This window comes from Rhamphochromis longiceps, linkage group LG13, assembly GCF_057381845.1.
Source record: "Rhamphochromis longiceps isolate RC_006_pf linkage group LG13, R_longiceps_female_GT1.1, whole genome shotgun sequence".
Taxonomy (NCBI): domain Eukaryota; kingdom Metazoa; phylum Chordata; class Actinopteri; order Cichliformes; family Cichlidae; genus Rhamphochromis; species Rhamphochromis longiceps.
Window position 1 is genome coordinate 8232458 of NC_140569.1, and position 20162 is coordinate 8252619.

General features: G+C 42.6%; 1 protein-coding gene across 4 annotated transcripts in view; it reads right to left on the reverse strand.

Moving 5' to 3' along the window:
• The window catches only part of wdpcp (WD repeat containing planar cell polarity effector), an 88586-nt gene that overhangs the window by 27138 nt on the left and 41286 nt on the right, over positions 1 to 20162 (reverse strand). For all 4 annotated transcript variants that reach the window (XM_085427314.1, XM_085427313.1, XM_085427315.1 and 1 more), the window contains exons 9-12: positions 17280 to 17471; positions 8209 to 8812; positions 651 to 839; positions 46 to 169 (exon numbers count right to left, since the gene is read on the reverse strand). In XM_085427314.1, coding sequence (XP_085283440.1) covers positions 46 to 169; positions 651 to 839; positions 8209 to 8812; positions 17280 to 17471 — 1109 coding nt within the window. The remainder of the gene's footprint in view (positions 1 to 45; positions 170 to 650; positions 840 to 8208; positions 8813 to 17279; positions 17472 to 20162) is intronic.

Consider the following 20162-nt stretch of genomic DNA (forward strand, 5'->3'; position numbering starts at 1 on the left):
CATTTAATTAAGACCACAGCAACAGCACAGAGTGAGTGGTGTTACCTGAGGAGGTGGTGAAAAAAGCGCCGGGCGTACTTGCTGATTGGCTCCCTGTACTCCAGTATTACTGTATCAGAGAGAGGCACAGGTGGGGCATAAAACACACCCAGAGCTGCTTCTAGCTGGGCTACAGACAGATCAGAAACACACACAAAATTAGGAAATGCATGTGATGTTTGCATGGAAATTAGCTAAGAATGTTTAAGCATGTGTGTGTTTCTAAAGCTAACAATGTAAAATTTGTTGCTCTTCTGCACAAAAATGAGATTTTTATACTTTTTTATTTTATAAGAGACAGTGCCAAATCAAAGGCTCACTGACTAAAAGCCAACTAAAAGCAAAAGTTAACAACTAAATGAAAGGAAACTAAGATTTGAAAGAAAAACATCCAAAATATATCAAATATATCAAATATATCTAAGCATTCATAAGGTTTAGTCCATGGAGGTGCTAAATACAGCAAAATGTAGACGAAATGAAAGGTAAATAAAAAATAAAAATCTTCAAGCACTGAAAGTCGACAGGTTAGGTTAGACTCATGAAATTTGAAAAGCAGCGATTTCGATTTGATAAGCATCACCAGGAAATGTAAAACCAATCAAAGCCACCTTCTCTCTCTGGGTTCAGCTCCATCCTCAGCAGGTGGTTAGTGACTGAGCTCAGGCCTTGGTACATCTCATCCCCCATGGTGCTCCAGTCCATGGCCTCTAGTATGCCCAGTGCCTCTCTGACTTGACCACAACGTAGCCTCTGCTGCAGCAGCTCCCCTGGACCCATCTGTCCCCCCGTGAGAGCTCCTGTCATATTGAGGAAAGGTTTGTAAGAAATAATAATAATGTGGTTAAGAAAAGACGAAGAAAAGATTTTTATGAAATAATCCAGTTTTGATCTAGATGGGCATTGAATTAAGGGAAAACCCAGCAGACACAATAGGTTTCACATACATGGTTTGAGCCTAGTCCCATACTAAAACAAAAATTCAGACAAAACTACCACTGAAAAAAGATTTAAACTCTAGGGCAAAGATTTATGCATATCTGGGAAACTGAGGTTTAATCAGGTGCTGCTACATAGCACACAATTGATTCTCCAAGTCTCTCGGAGAATCAATTGGAAAGGAAGATGTTTTTTTCAAAAGATTTTCCTCATTTGGCGTTATGGTGATGGTGTCTAACAAAATGGTACAAAATGTCCTGTAGGTCATTGTGAAGACCACACTAAATGATTCACATCATTTTCAGCAACTCCTTTATGCCCTAATGGATCCTGGGAAATAGAAGATAGATGTGTTTTATTGCATTCATTCAGAACAACTTTTAAGGATCTGCATTAAGAAACCAACAGAAATAGGAATAATTTATTCAGTATTTCTATCTTTTGCTTCATTTTTATACCTTTTTGTTTCGTTTCTATATTTATATTTTTTCTAAGATTTTGATGATAGAGCAGTATGTGATTATTGATCTTTTCCTTTCCATCTATACCCTTAACAGTTTATCCAATTTAGGGTAGCGCGGGTGCTGGAGGCCTATCCCAGCTCATGAATACCAGTCCACCACAGTATTGAATGATACAGTATATTTTCATCTTTCTGTGCTACAAAGAGGGAAAATTCTCTTTAGGCTTTAACAGTTGGTGTGATAATGATTCTGTGACAGTGCAGAATAACCTGGAGGAGTTACTTAAGTTAAGTGAGTGTCCAGTGGATCAGTTCTGACTCTGAGGCAGCACTAGATTTGTTAGACCAGCATCGACTCGTCAATCAATTAGAGAGGAAGTGTGTTCAAGCCTTCATGTGTACTTTGTGTCCATCAGTTTCTGTGTGCAAATGCAAAATAAAAGCAAGCTTCTCATCCTTTAACACTGAGCAGAGTGCATGTTAGCATATGTTCAAATAACTTGCCTATATGTTATTGAAATATTTAGCTCTTTAACAGAATGGAAACCTTTTCAGGGTGTAACCAGCCTCTTATGGGGTGTGTCTGTGTGCTACTGCAAACGATATTGTAACATAGAGTGACCTTTACCCTAAGATCATTTGAGGACTGCTCTGATGGACTGTACCTTCTGATCAGTGATGACTGACTGTGCTTTTGTTTGTGCAGACAAGGAACATGTTGAATAATGGAAGAATGGCATTTTGTACCCTTAACCGCAGCAGAGGTGTCTCACTCTGTTTCTTAAAGTTCAAAGCACATATACAGGTGAAGGTGTTGAATGCCAGGGGTAATTATGCTCTATTGTCACTTAATCACGAAGGTACATAATGCAGCAGATGGAGGACTCCCTGGCTCATTCTGATTTGCGTGAGACGAGTTGGTACAGGACCATGTTCTGACAGTAGTTTCACCTCACTTCTGAACTAGCCTTTTTCACATGCATGCAACATTTAACACTCTGCTGTATATGTATTAAAGTGTATATATTTACCAAAATTTCTGGACATGGCTAGTGGCATAATAGGTGATCACTGACAGCAGTACTGTCAATGGGCCATGCTGCAGGCAGGCAAGAAAAACTCACTACTGATTCTAGTCTAATTAGTATCTGTAGGGCGGGGGGGTGGTATGAGCAATTAAAATGACAAGCTGGCAATTAGCAAACCACCAAATCCCCTAAAGAGTGGGCTAATGTGGCTAATACATCAGCTAAGTTGCTTGTGTGTGATTTTTGGGTAGGGTTGCCAACCGTCCCTTAAAAAACGGAATCGTCCCGTATTTAGAAACAAAAGTTCACGTCCCGTATTGAGCTAATAAGGGACGCACTTTGTCCCGTAATACAGTGAGAATCAAAAGTAGTCTATAACTTTTAATGGAATTAACACTTTGTTTGAAAACATAATTCCCAGCCCCTCTCCTGCTTTGTGACCAATGAGCTGACAGCACACTTATGACAATTCGAGTATGACAAGTCAGATTATCGCTTATCTCATTGGTCGAGGAAAGGTCGCTTACGAAGAAAATACCGGCCAACAGGGAAACAAACGCCGACACTGCGGTGCAAGTCTCGGACGGCACACTGTGCCTCCATAAAATGAAGGTTATAACAGAAAATCTGTCGCGCTCTCTCTCTCTGTCTTTCACTCACACAGACACACCACCACCATCAACTTTGCTAAATTGCTAATGAAAAACATTGATCAGGCAGCTGTGATTGAGCAGCATGTAAATCCAACTGTTTTCACGGTTGTTGTGGTCGTGATAATTTTGTGAGGCCACATCGAAAAGGCTCGGATGAGCTTTCCAAAGTTCTACAAGTTGTGCCTCCATCGCTTGTGTCCAGATCACACGCTGCACAGCCGTGCTGCTCCGTCTTTTTCACCGACGTTTACGTGTTTGCGCGTGAGCAGTGTGAGCGCCTGTGGTGACACCCTCACGAGCGATTGATGATCGGGAGCTGGTCGTGAGGTGTTAACCGCTTCTCGTTACCCCACGTATACTACACGATGCACGATGAAGGCCAAAATTGGGCCGATCACCAAATCGGTCGCACGACTCAAAAATCGGCTCAAAATGGGCCAAAAATCGCACAGTGTGAGCCCAGCATTAGAGCAGCAATGTTTGTTCGCTCAGAGAAAGAAAAAAAAGGCTGCAAAAGTACAGGGAGGAATGGGAAAAGGGAAACACCTGGCTGGAAAAGTGCACTATAAAGCGCACTGCACTGTGTGCTGGCGCACTTTTTCCATAGGCATGCTTCTAATGGTGGGCACATGAAGAACACGAGGGGCGTGAAAGCTCGGGGAACCCTTAACCAATTTCTTGTCCACCAGGCATGGCAGAAGCAGATATGGTATGTAAACACTGGTTTGTTTTTTTAAACCCTCTGGTTAAGGTTAATATGGGCATGTGCGGTGAATATCAGCGCTATGTGGCCAGAAGTGTGATAATATAATTTATTTTGTGTAATAAACGACTGCAAGGATAGATGATTACAACAAATACATGACTAATACATAAAAGTAATACATAGATGAATAATGATGATGAGTTAAGATGCGTAATCATGGGAACAAGCGGGTTTACAAACGGGAGCAGCTGATTAGCATTAGAAAAGCTGAAATAATACCTCAACTGAAGCCAATTGTACTAAATGCACTATATGTGCACTGTTACAAGAATATTTTTGTTCTATTGCTTTCTATTAATTTATATAATTTTAAGTTAAGCAGGACAGAGTTCTTTTAAAGAAAGATTTACTTATATTCTCAAAAGTTAAGCATGACAGGCTTCTGTTTAAGAAAGAGACCTGTTTTACTGTGTTAATGTTGTCATTTTGAGCTAGAAATAAATGGCTAAATGATCATTTGTTTCACATATAGTCATATCACAAAGAATATGCATCTGCTTAAATCAAGTTCAAGTCAAATGGTTAAAAAATAATTTCACACACAAAAAAAGAGCTACTACACTGGGAAGGGTGAAGACAACTGGGTTGCCCAGCCCTGGCCACGAGGTGTCCCTTATTTATTTTTCAGGGAGTTGGCAACCCTATTTTTGGGTACTGTATGTGTTTAACTGCATGTATGAGTCCAGGAGTTGGGCGCTGACATCTGCTCTAAGCTGACGCAGACAATGGATCACACCTGTCCACACTGACTTATTTGACTGTGCACAAACAACACTGAGCAGGACAAGATCAGCACCAGCATGGAGAAACACAGAACGTAGCATAAACATGACTAAAAATATGAAAGACCTTGGTCTAAAACATAAAAAACCAAAACGTGTTAACTTGGAACTATTATGTCACATAAACTCATTAGCTACTGAACTTCACATTAGCACAATAATCTAAATCATCCAATCATATGGCAGCAAGTCAATTAATTTAGGCATTAGGAAGATTTGAAAAAAAGTTGCCTGGTCTGTTGAGTCTAGATTTCTATTGCAATATTTAGATGGTAGGGTCACACTGGCTTGAGTCAAACGTCAGTTTGATGTTGTTGGTGGTGTAAAGGTGTGGGGGGATATTTCCTTGGCAGACTTTGGCTCCTTAGTACCAATCTAGGGGTTTCACCCAGGCACAGTATTAGGCAAATGTGGATATTATTTTTAGAAGTGAGTATTAAGTAAAGCTACTGGAGTACCTACTCAAGTTAGTACTTCTGGCCACAGATGGCTCCATCCTCATTAATCAATGCTGGGTACTGGCAGTAGGAGTGCACTGGCTTATGAGTGGGCTTGTGTTTCATCTCTGGTTTGGTGTCAGTTGAATATAATAACCACCACACTGTGGAAACACATGCAGAACTGAGGACAATGGGACCCATATAAAACGTCTATGATAGGCTATGCTTCAAGTTTTAATCAGTTTTAAGATCAACTTTTTGTCTCCAAAAACAAGTCAAAGAGCCCATTCTCTCTGGGAAGACAATGATGAAGTAGCTATTGGTCACACACATGAAACGTGCCACAAATCCTTGAGCAACAAATACAAAAACAAAAGGAAAAAATCTAGCATGTGAAGTAATGTATCTGGTTCCTCTCACACCTCTGCACAGGTGGCTAATAACGGTGTGCAGTGGGTAAATCACTGGAAACAAGTGGGGATTTCTGATGTTGCGATCAAACATGTAATTTTGACAGACCATAAACCCATCTTAGAAATGATGGATAACTCTGCTCACTAATTTTGACAAACAATATATGCCAGGCTAGATGAGTATGAACCCTGCTCGCGCAGCAGATCAACAAACTCACTTCCAAGTTACCTTGATGACCTAGTGAATTTTTTTATTGCCAATGAAAGAAGCATTAGCTTGGGTTCATTCTCCACACACAGTTACATCATTGTCCTTTAATATTTCCCTGTTTTCCCATCTGTACAAAAAAAAAGAAATTGCTATTTTTTTCTTGGGTGCTGTGCAGCACATTCCCCAGTCTGCCCCTCCACAGCCTGTACCAGTGCAGGCCCAGCCATGGCCAACGTGTGCCCAGATGAGATAACTCGGTGCAGGCAGGGGGGTGGGGGTGGGAGGGGGCACCAGGGAGAGCTGCCTCCTATGGAAAAGAGAGAACTTGGAGCTTGGCCAAGTCTTTCTTCCTAACCGCCTCACGACTCACTCCTTCTGTCATGTAGCGGGCCTTATGAAACAAGTCAATACAGAGAAGAAGCAAACAAATGAGTTGGAGTGAAAGTCTGTGTGTGTGTGTGTGTGTGTGTGTGTGTGTGTGTGTGTGTGTGTGTGTGTGTGTGTGTGTGTGTGTGTACGAACAGAAGCACAGAAATAGAAGAATACACACATGTGTGAAGGGGGGGAGAATTATCATGGAGAAAAGACGTGCAGTGACTTTCTTCATCAAATACTTGGCAGACGATCAGAGGAGCGGAAGCTATTGTTGGAAGACACCCTCCTCTTTCCCTGTGCACACAGGCAAACACAGTCAAACACACACACACCCCTCAAACACACATTTCAAATGCACACTTCTACTACCTTCCTCCCTCCACCCTCACTCTCCTGCTTTCAAACTTCGGTAGAGAGTTGCGTGCCACTGTCACATCTTCTTTCCAAAGTCACAATTAAAGATGCTGAATACGTGAGTGTGCTTCGGAGGGTGAGGTGGCTGCTTCGTAAAAATTTTGATTGGCAAACTTTATCTGGGGACCCCGAGGGACTTTGCAGCCACTGTAAACGATTTATCGGAAAAATGCATCCCAGAATGCTCCTCGGGGGCTCGTGCCCCGGGGCGATTATTGAATGACCTCTGAGAGCGTGACTCCCGCTAACCTTCCCGCCTGTCAACAAATTAACTTCCTTCAGGAGTGGAAAGGTACTGGGACGACCAGCTTGACAGCACTATTCACACAGGCGGGTTCAGACACAGCTTCAGATCCAAAACAGAGCAAGAGTGTCTGAAGGGAGGAAGGCACCTTCATTAGGAAAGGGAGTGAAGTGTTTTCTACTTGGAACTGTGTAATGTAAAATTTCAACAAATGTGAGGGAACTTATTCTTGGCAGAAGGAGTAAGAAATACAAAGAACTCAAAACAGGAAAACAGGTAAAACAGGAAAAATGGATCTCATTATCCATCTGTTTTATGTTTATTCCAAGTGGCAACCTCCAGGGCTGAAAAGCAGGTCAAATGTCAAAAACTACAATTGCCTGAGTGACCACTTGAGGCTAACTTGCAAAAAAAAAAAAAAAAAAAAAAAAGTTAATCTCCATGAATTAGAAGTTAAAATATTGAACTTTACAAAGTTCAGAAAAGGTTTTGGAGTCCTTACAGCACACTTGTTGAGGCCTCAGTTGCAAGACTATAAGAACAGTTTGCAGCACATTGGCAACCTTGGCCAGGGCAAAATGTGCATTCCTCAACTGGTTACTGGAGAGCATTGGGTGAAATTAACTGCAAGGAGAAACAGGGTGTTGTACCAGGAATCTCCCTGTGATTGCTTTTGCTATGGTCAACCGTACCTTGAATGGAAGTCTCCGGGCTTGTCTGCAAATACTCAAACTCACACTATGTTTGCTTTCAAAATGAAAGTTGTGCTTTACCCCTGCAACCATATAAAAAGTGCAACTTCTACTTTGAAGGCAAACAGTCTCCATTTCCAGGTTGCGTTGCACTCTTCAGTTCCATGACAGCTGAACATAGCTTTGTTGCCAGCTGTTTGCAGGCAAGTTGGCATCTTCTATGCAATCTATAGGTGACTACAGCAACTTACTACTCACCAGCTGATCAGGGAACCCACTTTTCTCCCTAGCAACCAGTGATTACCACGAGGGTCATTAACCAGTTTCTAGGCCTCCAAAACGGAGGCCTTAAACTTTAGACTTAGGTTTACGGTCAGTAGCATGGCCACTTCGAGGAGGTTGAACCTTACAAGATGCCTCCTCTAATCAGTTTTTCTGGTGTTGGTTTGTTTTGGAGCATTTGTATAGCAATTATCTGAAGCTTATGTCTTTTTGTGCCATTAATTGTCCTAACATCCAAGAAGAATTTTAGTGCATGAGATTCTGCTATTTAATTTATGTGTTAAGTTAGCACGAGTTAGCCAATATCCATGGTTTGTAGATTTATCAAACAGTCTCAGCACACTAGCAATATGCATCTTTTATATAGCCCTTGTTTTTTTCCTATACAAGATTGTGGTGATTGACAATAACAAAACATTCCTCATAATTTCAGAAGACCATTTTTTGTCCAATGTTATTTTACCTACCTAGTCTAAATCTCAAAGCTGCCAGTGGTCCACCATGAAAAGAAAGTGCGAGCATATCTGTCCCCTCTGGGCCTCCATCCAAGCCAGTCGCCCATTGCAGTCCTGCCAGGCCTCCAGAACAGCGCAGGTGCTGAGCTAGTCTTAACGTGGGAGCTGAAGCTACCTCCTCTGATACGAGCGCCATATTTACAGGTGCCAAGCCCACATCAAAGCACATCAGCTCCTCCTGTCCTCCCCCTACCATGACAACAGCCCCAGCAGGGTGCCAGGCGAGGAGGGTGGCCGGCACGGGGCATGAGGCTAGGAAAGAGATCCCGCGTCGTTGGTCGTACAGGACTAAGGAGGAATCACTTAAGCCAAGAAGCAGAGTGGTCTCAGAGGGGTGACGCGAGCAGGAGACTGGGTGAGATGACAGCGGGATTCGGGTGACTGAAAGGCGGTGCAGGCGTCCTCGTGCACATTCATACACACAGGTATCAGCCCAGGACTCCTCTCTGAATCCCTGAGGCCCTGCAGGTAACTCCACTGTTAGGACCTGGTAGGGCTGGAGCAGGCTGAAGCGGCAGTCCAGAGGGTTGCCTTCAGTGTGGACTGAGCTTAGGACCTGAAGGAGAAAAAAGTTAGAGAGGACAAGGGAACAGCTTCAGAAATAATGGCATGAAGAGAAATTTCGAAGTTGAAGAAAAATGATCTTGTAATCTTGTTTTGCACGGCTATATCCTGGCATGTAATGTTTCCACAGGAAATTGAAGCATGTGTGAAGGATCATGGTACGCCTGTCTACAGACATCCCCGGTGGAGGCTTCACAGTTTGGTCTGGCAAATTCCTTTCTGAGATGGAATCTATATATGAAAATTAAGTACACATATTCACAGAGGATGATTTGTAATAATAATTTGCTTGACCCAAGATGCCTCATTTGCTGTTCAAACTTTCTGTTTACAAGAGGGAGCCAATCAGAAGACAACTGGATTTAAATCAGCACATTTCAGACCGGACATGAACTGTAGGGGGCCACCAAGGCCCAATATGAGGAGAGGATTATTTTAAACAGTGAATCAAGCACAGCTACTGTAATAAAGGGCAAGAAGAGCAATGTGGAGTTTGAAATCAACATAGTCCTCCTTCCTGATACAGGCATGCCAGCATGCTGAAACAAGATTTGAAGGATGATGTCTTCTCTCAGTGTCGAGGAACAAAAACATTACTGTAAACTTTAGGGGAAGAGGACTGCATCTACTGTAGATCAAGTGTATTTTAAAAAATGTTTTTATTAGTCTGTATTCATCATCAAAGATCTTTTAATTTTTGTTGCTGTTTTAACATGCTCTTCAACTTGAAACCTGTTTTGTGATGCAACTGTTATTGAACTAACCTGTTTTGGAATAAAACGGCAGAGACAAAGACAGAACACGTGAGAGAAAGACAGAAATGAGTCATGCCGTGGCAGCAGCCCCAAACCCCCTGGAGATGGAAGAAATGGAGCCTTCCATATTGCTCATAAACACCCAGCTGTCAATCAAGGCAGCTAATGATAAGAGCTCTATTTTAACTCAAGGTCAACAACATCTTCTCCCTAAGCATGCCATGGCTTGGCACATAATGATAAACAACCTCCTCTGTTTACCTGTGTGAGGAGCCAAGAGCTCAGCAATAGACATGGCAAATGACAAGAAAAGGAGCCCTTTTCACTGGATACATGAAGAAATCTTGCATTTTTTTGACCAGTGGTCAAATGCAAAATGTAGATTATTTCTGCCTGGCCTACAACCAGTTTGCGTGGGTACAATGGTCCTGCTATGCAAACAAGCACTGACATTGAGGGAGACAGGCCGTGTCACGGGTGGTAGTGTCGATAAACACCCACAAGAAACCTGGAACAGTACGTGGATGACAGGAGAACACAGGCTGTACTAAACATCAGTCCAACAGTTACACAGTCACTAAAAGAGCTTTTTAGGAAGGATTTCACCTTACCAAAGCCTCTATCAGAGCCCTGCATTGACCGTGGCAGCTTTGGCTAAATGAGCCCATTTCTTTTCGCCGTGTAGACAGAAAGAAGGATCGGCTGCCTGCCTGCCTTCCTTTCCTTTTGCAAAGCTGCTCGGCCCAGTTTTTTGGCAGGCATTGCCAAAAAGGGACTTAGAGGGAGGAAGGCAGGTTTTTTTTGCCTGCCCATGGTCTACAGCAGGAGAGAAGCAGATGACTGTCCTCCTGAAAGCTTTTTTTCCTCCCTATAATCCCCCAGAGCTAGCTCCTGCTGCACCCCAGGGGGTGGGTGCTGCGTGTGAATGTGTGTGTTTATTTGAAGCAGCAGGGTAGAGGGGCTCAATTCATGTAAAAGGTGGTGTATCCTGGGGCTGGTGCAGTTCTCTGGATAGCTTAATTTCTGCAAAGTGACACATGCGTGAAAATAAACTAGCACACAAATGCATAGCAGGTGAGGGTCCATCGTATTCACCCTACAGAACGCTGGACTCATAAGACCTACCTCAGTGCCAAAAACCGTGACACCCCCCACCCTTCAACTACATCGCATCCTTTCAGCTTTTCATCGCATGCCCGGCTTGCTAGTGCCCGCTGCCTGCTGTGAGCCTGCATGCCACCATGGCACCATCGGGGGGCTGAGGTGCAGCTGACTCAGCTCCGTTTCACCTGACAGATGACCCTCCAAGAACAGGGATCAGAGGGCAGAGGCAGCTAAAGTTCTGAGCCAACAAATAAATACTACATGGGCGGATTCAACCTGCAGCAGCCACTATTTACATTTTTAAAAATGTACAATGTGCACAAAAAACATGTATGACGTGAGAAAATAACAGCATGTTCAACCCAAGTTGGGATATTCATAACACAGCTGATGATAATTGCTTTATTACACTCTCAGCCCCTCTATAAATATTTCTGACCAACATTATTCACAGTTTAAATATTAAACCAGCTTTAGCACCATTGCACATAATATTCATCATCTAATCCTGCTCTGTGGCACATTTAATTCAGAATTGGTATCAAGAAAGTAAAAGAAAAAGATTAAAGTCACTAGAAAAGTGGATTATGGAAGTCAGAATCCAGGCTACTGAACTGACTAGTGTTTCAATAGAGACAGTGGCTGTGAAAAGTCCCTGAGTCTATCAATCCATGAGGCTGCAGGTCATAATCCCATAACCCCCCCTCACCAATGAAAATATTTAAGTTATTTAAGACAGCAGTCCCCAACCTTTTTTGCACCATGGACCAGTTTATGTCCGACAATATTTTCCATGCACTGCCCTTTAAGGTGTTGCGGATAAATACAACAAAATAAAACCAGTAATTGTACCAAAAAAAAGAAGATTTATTTATAACACACGGGAAAAGACCCAGGGAAACCGAGTTAGCGATTAAAACGATAAAAAAAATAACACTAAAAACCGTTAGAAACCCTGAAAACCATGAATTTCACTCCCAAGCCTCAACTCTCGTGGCCCAGTACCAAATGACTCACAGACTGGTACCAGTCCGTGGCCCGGGGGTTGGGGACTGCTGTTTTAAGAAGTTCAAAAACACAAAGATCAAGAAGAAGTGGCAATCCTGAACAGTTGACTGCTGAAGTGAGCAGATGATGGCTCCGTTAAACTGTAGGAGGTGATTAGCTGCCGCAGTGTGAGCCCACTAGGGGAATAGTGGGCTCACAAAGATGCTCTGACTTTAGGTTTATCACACAATCACGCTCTCTCTATTTGAGTGGTCTCATCCATTTTCCCCAATCTTAATGTGATGCATATGCTACGACCTCAAACCAGTTGGACACCTCAAGGAGATTTTTGACTGATTTGTTGAGAGTGCATTATTGGTACATTCATCAAAACATTAAGGGGGTAGCATCTCTTGGAAGAGTGGTCTTCCATCCCTCCAGTACTGTGTTTGGTTATATATCTGTCACTCTTTTGTATTTCATATAGTTACAATGAATATTCTCATGGAGTGCCGTCATTTCACCATTTCACTTTTTTATGCATTGACCTGTGTATTTAAATATGTTGTATTTACTGGCCTTAAGTATAATAGTGCCTCAAATATTTTAGTGGATGCATTTGATAGTGCTAAAAGTGACATTCAGTGCCAGAAGCACCCACACTCCTACAGCCAGTGTAGTTGCATGTAACTCCAGGTAATCTTTAAGTCGAAGGTACGCCTCATATTCCATCATCTGGACTGAGCAAAGTCAAGCAAAATGTCCCTGAAGGCAACACAACTGATTAGGAGATTTAAGAAAATTCAAGACTTGCAGGGTTATGGAGGTTTCTGCCTTTCAGGGCCAAAATATAATCTTGAAATGCTAACATTACTCTAAAGACCAGAAAGGAAGAAAGACAAACGATAAAACTGTTGACCTGCAGTTGGCTGTGTGATCTCTACAATAAGATGTAGGTGATGTGTTACTCTTTAGATTTTAAACAGACTTAGCATAGCACAGTAAATATTTACAAATCACTGGGACTTCATCATTTACAAAGCCAAATCTTTTTCACCTCTTTTAACAAGCTGCCCTTAAACAACAATCGACCTGTAAAAAAGGTGTAGAGATGTGTCGTAATGTGTCCAGAAAAGCAAAGCTTTGTTTGCCTGTGAACTCTTCAGAGTATATTGTGGCATGTGAATGTACAGCATTCCCTGAATCTGGGAGCATAAAATAAAAAATGATGAATCAGGTCAAGAATGAGAGTGAGCAAGTGAGTGAACAGATGTGCAAACGAGAGACAGAGAAAAGGGGATGCAGACAGAAATATGTAGAAAAGATGATGAGAAAGAGTGGAAATGGAAAAGAATAAAGAGAGGAGAAAGATGCAAAGAGAGCAGAGACAAGGAGAGAGGGAGACAGACACAGAGAGAGAAAGAAAGACTTCTAGTAAGTAGCTTTCTCCTGGTTATTGGTTTCAGTGACTGGTCAAAACTATTCTTCTCCATTCTTCTCCTCTCTCTCTCTCACCGGCACCTTTTTTCCCCCTCCATGGCGTGAAAGATAAAGCGGACGGGCCCAACTGTGTGGCTGGCCCTTGTTCACAGCAGTGGCCTTTTGAAGCCAATTTTCCAGCTCACGGAGCAGAGAAAGACAGGGAGAGACGGATAGAGAGAGACGGAGGGACTTGGAGGAGAGTCGAGGGATGAGGGGTGTTTGGGGAGGCGGAGGGGGGGATAGCTGGGTGGGACTGGGGAAGTTTTAGGTATGTGATTTGGGGTTAGAGTTGAAGTACTGATGTGAGAAAATGCACAGGCACAGCGGGATTACGAACCAAAATATTCCTCATACCTTCCCCGGCTGAAAATAACGGAGGGAATATCGTTCACTGGACGCAAAACTGTACCAGCAGTGCTCCCAGTGTGATGTTTAAAAAGCAGCGGAGCTTGGGGGTAAATCGACACTTTGGATTCAGCACCAGACCCTTTCATGGTACAAATTATTTTGCAGTGCATTTCTGAAACGTGCTTTAATTCTTCATATTAAGACTGCAGCTTTTAATTTTTAAGGAGCAAGTCTTGCCAGCAATCTTGCTTCAAAAGCACCCTTACTCTTCATCACAGTGTTCTTGAAGTGAAGAATAAATAAAATATAGATTAGAAATTATTTAATTTCTATGAATTTTTTTTTTTTTTGCTCTACTCTTAAGTCAAAAAATAATTAAAAGACAGCACAAATCAACAAACAAATGCAGATCAAACAACTACAGACTGTTTGGTGACAGATAACAGGATAGACATACAGTTAAAAAAAAAGTGTTTGGAAATAATCGGGGAAAAAAAGCAAAAGCAAACAAAACATTCATCTCACTTCATTTAAGATTATTCAATTCCAGGAAATGGCTGATTTATGTGTTTGTTTGGAGGGGGAGGGTGTATAAAGTATGAAGGAAGGATCATTAAAAATGTTAACTGGCTCCTGCATAAAAACCAACTGTGTATGTTTTCCTCTCTTTACCCCCCCCACGTTCCGTGGCTCCACTTATCAGCATGAGGAGGGAGGAGGTGGTGAGGGGGGTATACGAATTAAGACCACATAGGGAAAGAAATCAGACTTTTTTAAATGCCGAGACTGGCTAGAAAATTGGCTTAGTGCGGCAGATAGCGAACTGAACAAAAGGAACATATATATGAGCTTGAAGTGATTGAAGTAGCTGGCGTCGCCCGATGTGTGCCCAGCATTTGATTCCCGCTACGGCTCTTACATAAACTGCTCGCTTAATTTCACACCGCGCATCTGAAAAATGACAACAAACGCTTTCATTAGAGAGCGATGGCGCAGCCCCATGAAGAGACTTTAATGTTCTTGAAGCGAGGAGGAAGGAAGGAGGAGAAGGATGAGAGGGGGGGGGGGGGGGGGGGGGTGTTGAAGGAGACACAGACTAAACTAGGTGAAGGAGTGTGATAAATGTGGCGAGCATTCCAAAAACAAGAAGAAAAACCAGCAAACAGCATCTGCTTTGATTATTTCAATATTCATGTACACCCCCCCCCACACACACACACCTCCAATTCCTCCCTCTTTCTCTGCTGCGTGAATTTGTTTTCCTAGCGTGCGATTGGTAACGCTCATTTTTCCTCCTTCTCCCTTCTCTCTTTGGTGTGGCGAATATTTTGCATATGCTTACTGAGGTACACGTACCGGGGTTAGAGTTAAGCCCGGTTTGGTAATTTGGGATCTTTCATCTGCTTTCGGCACGAGGCCAATCCTACACTGACACAGAATCGGGTCATGGGTAGGGTTTTTGCCACAGGGCACGAGGATGTGCGTTTCAGCCTGTGCGTGAATGTGTGGGCGTTCTCCTTCACGCTGTACCACAGCTTAGCTCTCTTGCTTTTTTCATATGGTGATGCATGAAGGTGCAACACAGAGGTACCACCCTTGAGGTGACTAACACACCATCCCCAATCCCATCCAGAATAACACAGGTCTCTCCTCAAATTCAGCAGCTTTGTTGCCCCTTTTTCCCTCGCTGGTGTCTGGTGAGTGTGTCTGCAAGCTTCCCTGTGTGTGAAACTACAAAAATATATGGGATGACTTTGTGTTACTGATACTGAGAGCTTCAAATAAAGACTGAAAAGTATTTTATAAGTATTTACTATATTTCATTATGTGTTCATGTTACTAAAATTCAACTTAGCCTTCCTCTAAAAATTCCTAGTTCAATAATGAGAGCATCCATCCTTGCCAAATCATCAGCTACCATTATACAAAATCTACTGTGAACACTTAGGAAGTATGAGGATTTCTGCACTGATTAATTAATCTTCATCTCAGTCATGAACAGATGGACTTAATAATCAATCACACTTTAGGCTTTAAGAAAACATGAATGTCTTTGCAACTTATTTCAAAGCTACTTGTAGTCAGGTAATTTAACTAAGAAGTTAAGGTAAAAGACATATGTGGTTTGTAGAGGTGAACAGATTCTTTTATAGAGAGATTCTAGGTGCAGCTAATCGGTGGCAGGGTGGGGGTCTCAGGATCACATCTCCGATTTGGTTCTGTTGGCTATGTCGACTGATGACTTCCAGCTTAAACCCGATCGGTTTGCTGGTGGTGAAGTGGCGGGGATGACAATTAGCACCTCAAGTCTGAAGCGAGGGAAGGCTGTAGGTGCTCACTGCAGTTTGGGAGCAGTTGTTGCTTCAAGTGGAGGACATTAAGCATCTATTCCTAAGTGGGGGAAGAGTATTGAGGTTTTGCAGACACATGACCACTAACCATGTGATCTTAATTTGTCCACCATTTTGGGCATGTGACAATCATGGTAGGGTCAAATGACTAAGCTCCTAATCACACAGGCCTAGAAACTGGTCAGTGACCCTCTGGCAACCACTGATGATTAGGGAAAAATGTGTACTCCTCAGCCAGTCAGGAAAAATCTCCTTGCAATTTCTTTGGTTGCTATTGCTGCATTTGCCTGTGGTTTGCATGGAAGACTCTGCTTTGTCTACAACCACTTGTATTGTCTTGGCATTGCAAACATTTGTTGGTTTGCATCGCCCTTTCCAAGAAGTCAGCAAATGTTTGCACATATGTAGGTATCCAAAGCAAAGCAAAGCACAGGAAGCCGCTGCAATCTGTTAGCGACCAAAGCAATAAAAACAATGTTTTTCTCAGCACCGTTTGCAACAGCCAGCAACCTCCAGGAAGCACTCGCCAACCAGTTGTGCGATATACATGTCACGCTCATGACCAGTGATTGTATCAGACCCAATATGTTGGACAACTATAGCAAGACTCTATAGCAGGAGACTGAAATATGGATTGTCTGCAGCAGTGTGGCTGCTGCACCAATCTATTGCAGTGAAGAGAGCTGAGAGAGAAGGTGAAAGTGTAGATTTTCTGGTTGTTCCCACCCTTACATAGGGTCATGTGCTGTGGGCAGTGACTGAAAGATGAGACAGCATATAAAAGCACACACAGCTTTAGATATAGCATCAGGAGCTTGTTCTGTCAGGAGGAACTCAGAATAAAACTGTGACTCCAGGTCAGAAGAAACCAGCTAAATGCCCCGTAGGTGAGGTGGATTGTGAGTGATGTCACTGCTCAAATCCACCAGCCATGTCAACCTCAGTCATCACTTAAGATGCTTGAATTGCTCCACAGGGAGTAGGAGCTTTCTTCCCAAGAAAACGATGGGAGTAATCATTTTCTGCAAATGTATTCACACATAAGTCTGATATACCCGCAGTAACCCCAAAAGCATCCAAGACCAATTCATTAACCCTCTCCAAACCAGTAAAACATTGGAATGAGCAAAGACCATTACCGCTCTGGTTTCCCTGTAGGTAATTGTCTTTCATAGTTTTCATTCCACAACCTTTTCCTCTGTTTTAATGAATACAGGGTTTGTTCGACTGCTTACATGTGGTGTTCATTGGAACCTTTATTAAGGTCTTAAAATCCAAACAAGAGGTTTAAAGTTTTGAGCGGTTTGACTAAACCTTTATCATAGAATTTTGACAAGTTGTACTAGGAAATGCACAGTTGGAAATTCCCTGTGTTTAATGTAGCCATCATAAGTATACCTGTGCTATGCTCTGTGTGTGTGTGTGTGTGTACCTTCAGGCCTTCAGCAGGTGAGCAGCTGATTAGGACAAGGTTATTCCTGTGTGTATCTGTGGGAGTCCAGGGCCATAGCTCCTCACTGGACTCATCCTGGTTCCACCAGCAGAGCGCCACATCCTGGACACTGTTGAGACCTACATGTCTGTGGAGCCTACGACCACACCCGCCCAACTCCACACATACCACCTGGACACAAAAATACAAAACAGTGAAAATGGGCAATTAAAATAGTAGGAAGACAGAGATTCTTGAAGTTAGAACATATTTTATGAAGAATGGGAAAGATATGCGAGCATCTCAGTGTTTCGCTCATTTGGATTCACCTTCCTGGCCTGTTTTAAAACCCGAGGGCTCTGACACTTTCACGGCTGGAGCCCCTGGTGCCTCTGCTGTCCTTCCCCCATCCTGTTTTTGTTGATGTCTAAGGTTGTTTTTTCATCTTCCATTATTAATGTCTGTGTGCGTTTTGTTCTGTCGGGCTTGTTGTTTTAGTGATGTGCATATTTTTTGGGAAGGTCCGCCACGCTCTACGGGCCACAACAAAGAGACGCACAGTAATGAGCTCTCGTGGCGCTTGGGGGGGTGGGCGGGTTACACACATTCACACAGACACACAAATAGACACACATACATAAATATGTGCATGTATGTATACAATCATTGATTTATAAAGTAAACAAACACTCTTGGATAGACACACAAAGTGCAGGTACACACACACAGCCCCATATTCATACAAACCTTTCATATATTCTTTATCTTCAGCCATACTCACTAACACAAGGAACCAGAGTCAATGGCTAATGCGCACACATTAAGAGACACACACACATCCATGACCTCTGTCACTCTGCAGAAGAATGGCTAAAACCTGATAGGTAGAGGGAGGACAGAGGTGAAGGAGGCAAAAGAGAGAGGAATAAATGGTGATAACGAATTTTAAAAAAGCTGATTGTTTGGGTTTGGAGAGAGGGTTAAGAAAGGCAAGTGAGGTGAAAGCTGCTGTCATGCACTATAGCTTCAGGGAAATGAGAATTGAGGAATAAAATAAAAGCATGAATTAATGAATGAGTGAAGGACGAAACAAAAAAGTGCACATGAAGAGGTTAAAAAGAAATCCAGATTAATTAGATCAGTATCAGTAATAGATCAATGAGAGGTTTGTGCCAAAATAAATGTTTGAAACCTAGGAAAAGAGCAGTTGTAACATCAAAATCCCCCTAAAAGGGCATCAGCAGGAATTTGGGAATATGTCTTTAGAAAATCAATTACTAAAAACATGTCTCAACAAAAGAAAATGGTCTAAAAGTCCCAGAACATGCAGAAATTAGTAAATTGACAAGCTGTACTGTATGAGTGGAGCAGATTTGAGAGTCAGTGGTCCATGTCTGCCCTCCTTGCCCCCTCGGGGGGGGGGGGGAAATTTGCTTTGGACACAGAATACGCCTGAAAATGATGGAGCTACATCCGATGATAAAGGGAACAAAGAGTTGCTCCAAACAGCTGAACGGGAGATCACTGACAGATTAGAAATGGAAAAGAAAAAATAAAATCTGAAAATCACTGGGTTAATAACACACTCTATCTCTACCCCCCGTATGTCCCCTCCATCCCTACCCATCTCTTCGCTCTTCTAGGTTTTTTTTTCTGCTGGCGTTTGCTGGTCAGCAATAATCAAAAACCACTTTCTGTGGGCCGGATTAGTTTAGCCCCCCCCTCAACGCCCCCTACTCTCCCTTCTCCAGCTTAGCCCACTGGACCAGTGCGGCGTGTACGCGTGTGCGTGTGTGTTGTAGGGAATGGGCAGCTGGGCATATGTGTACACATGTGTGTACTGGTCGCAGGTTGCATGCATGTATGTGCACATGCATTGACAGAGGTGTGTTGGATGTACAATATGGAGTGGTGGGGGTGATGCGGGGGGGTGTCTTATCAGGACTGTGCTTCTGGAGACAGACGCACAGCAGCAACGATTGCTTTTACACACACTGACACACACACACACACACACACACACACACACACACACCCCCCCCCCCCCCCCCCCCCCACACACACACACACACACACACACACACACAGCCCTTAACAAAAGGGCCTGGCAGTAATGTGATAATGCCAGGGTTAGCGGTTAGCCAGCTAGCAAAGGAGGACAGAGTGTAGTTTTGTTTTGTGGGAAGAACCGTCCTACACATAATCAAGCATATTACTAACAGCTAAAAAAAAAAAAAAAAAAAAAAAAAAAAAACACCTTCAGATCAGAGGGAGCCCAATACACACCTGAATGGAGATTAACAGACAGGAACAGGGAAGTCGCAGAGCCAGAGTCAAACTGGGAACATGTGAGCTATAAAGGCTACATTCTCATGATAATGTATATTGTATTGATGTAATACTAAACTGAACCAGTTGGAGAAATATTTATGACTTTTAATCCATTTCCCACCCTCATTTTCTTGAAGTGTGTCTCTGAAAACAATTTTTCCGTTTGACTGGTCTCATATGTGCTGATTCATGTCATGTGTACAAATGGAATATTTTCCTCTTTCAAAGCATGAAAAGAGCAGTTGGTGGTGGTGTGAATCATTTCATTTTTTACATCACAGACCACAGTTGGAGGCCTACATGGGACTTCAACTGCTTTACTCTAATTGCCTTATTAATTATCATTAGAAACTGTGTTAGGTTTAGGTAGTAAGAGGTTTTTTGTTAGGTTCAGGATATATGTTTATGTTTTATAAACTTCTTAGTTAGGTTTACAGAAACATCTTATTACATCTTATTAATAAACATTTTATTAGTTGCAGGGTGACACAGGTTACAGTCTGGATAAAATACATGCAAAAGACATGAAACATACTTCCCACTGAAATGCAT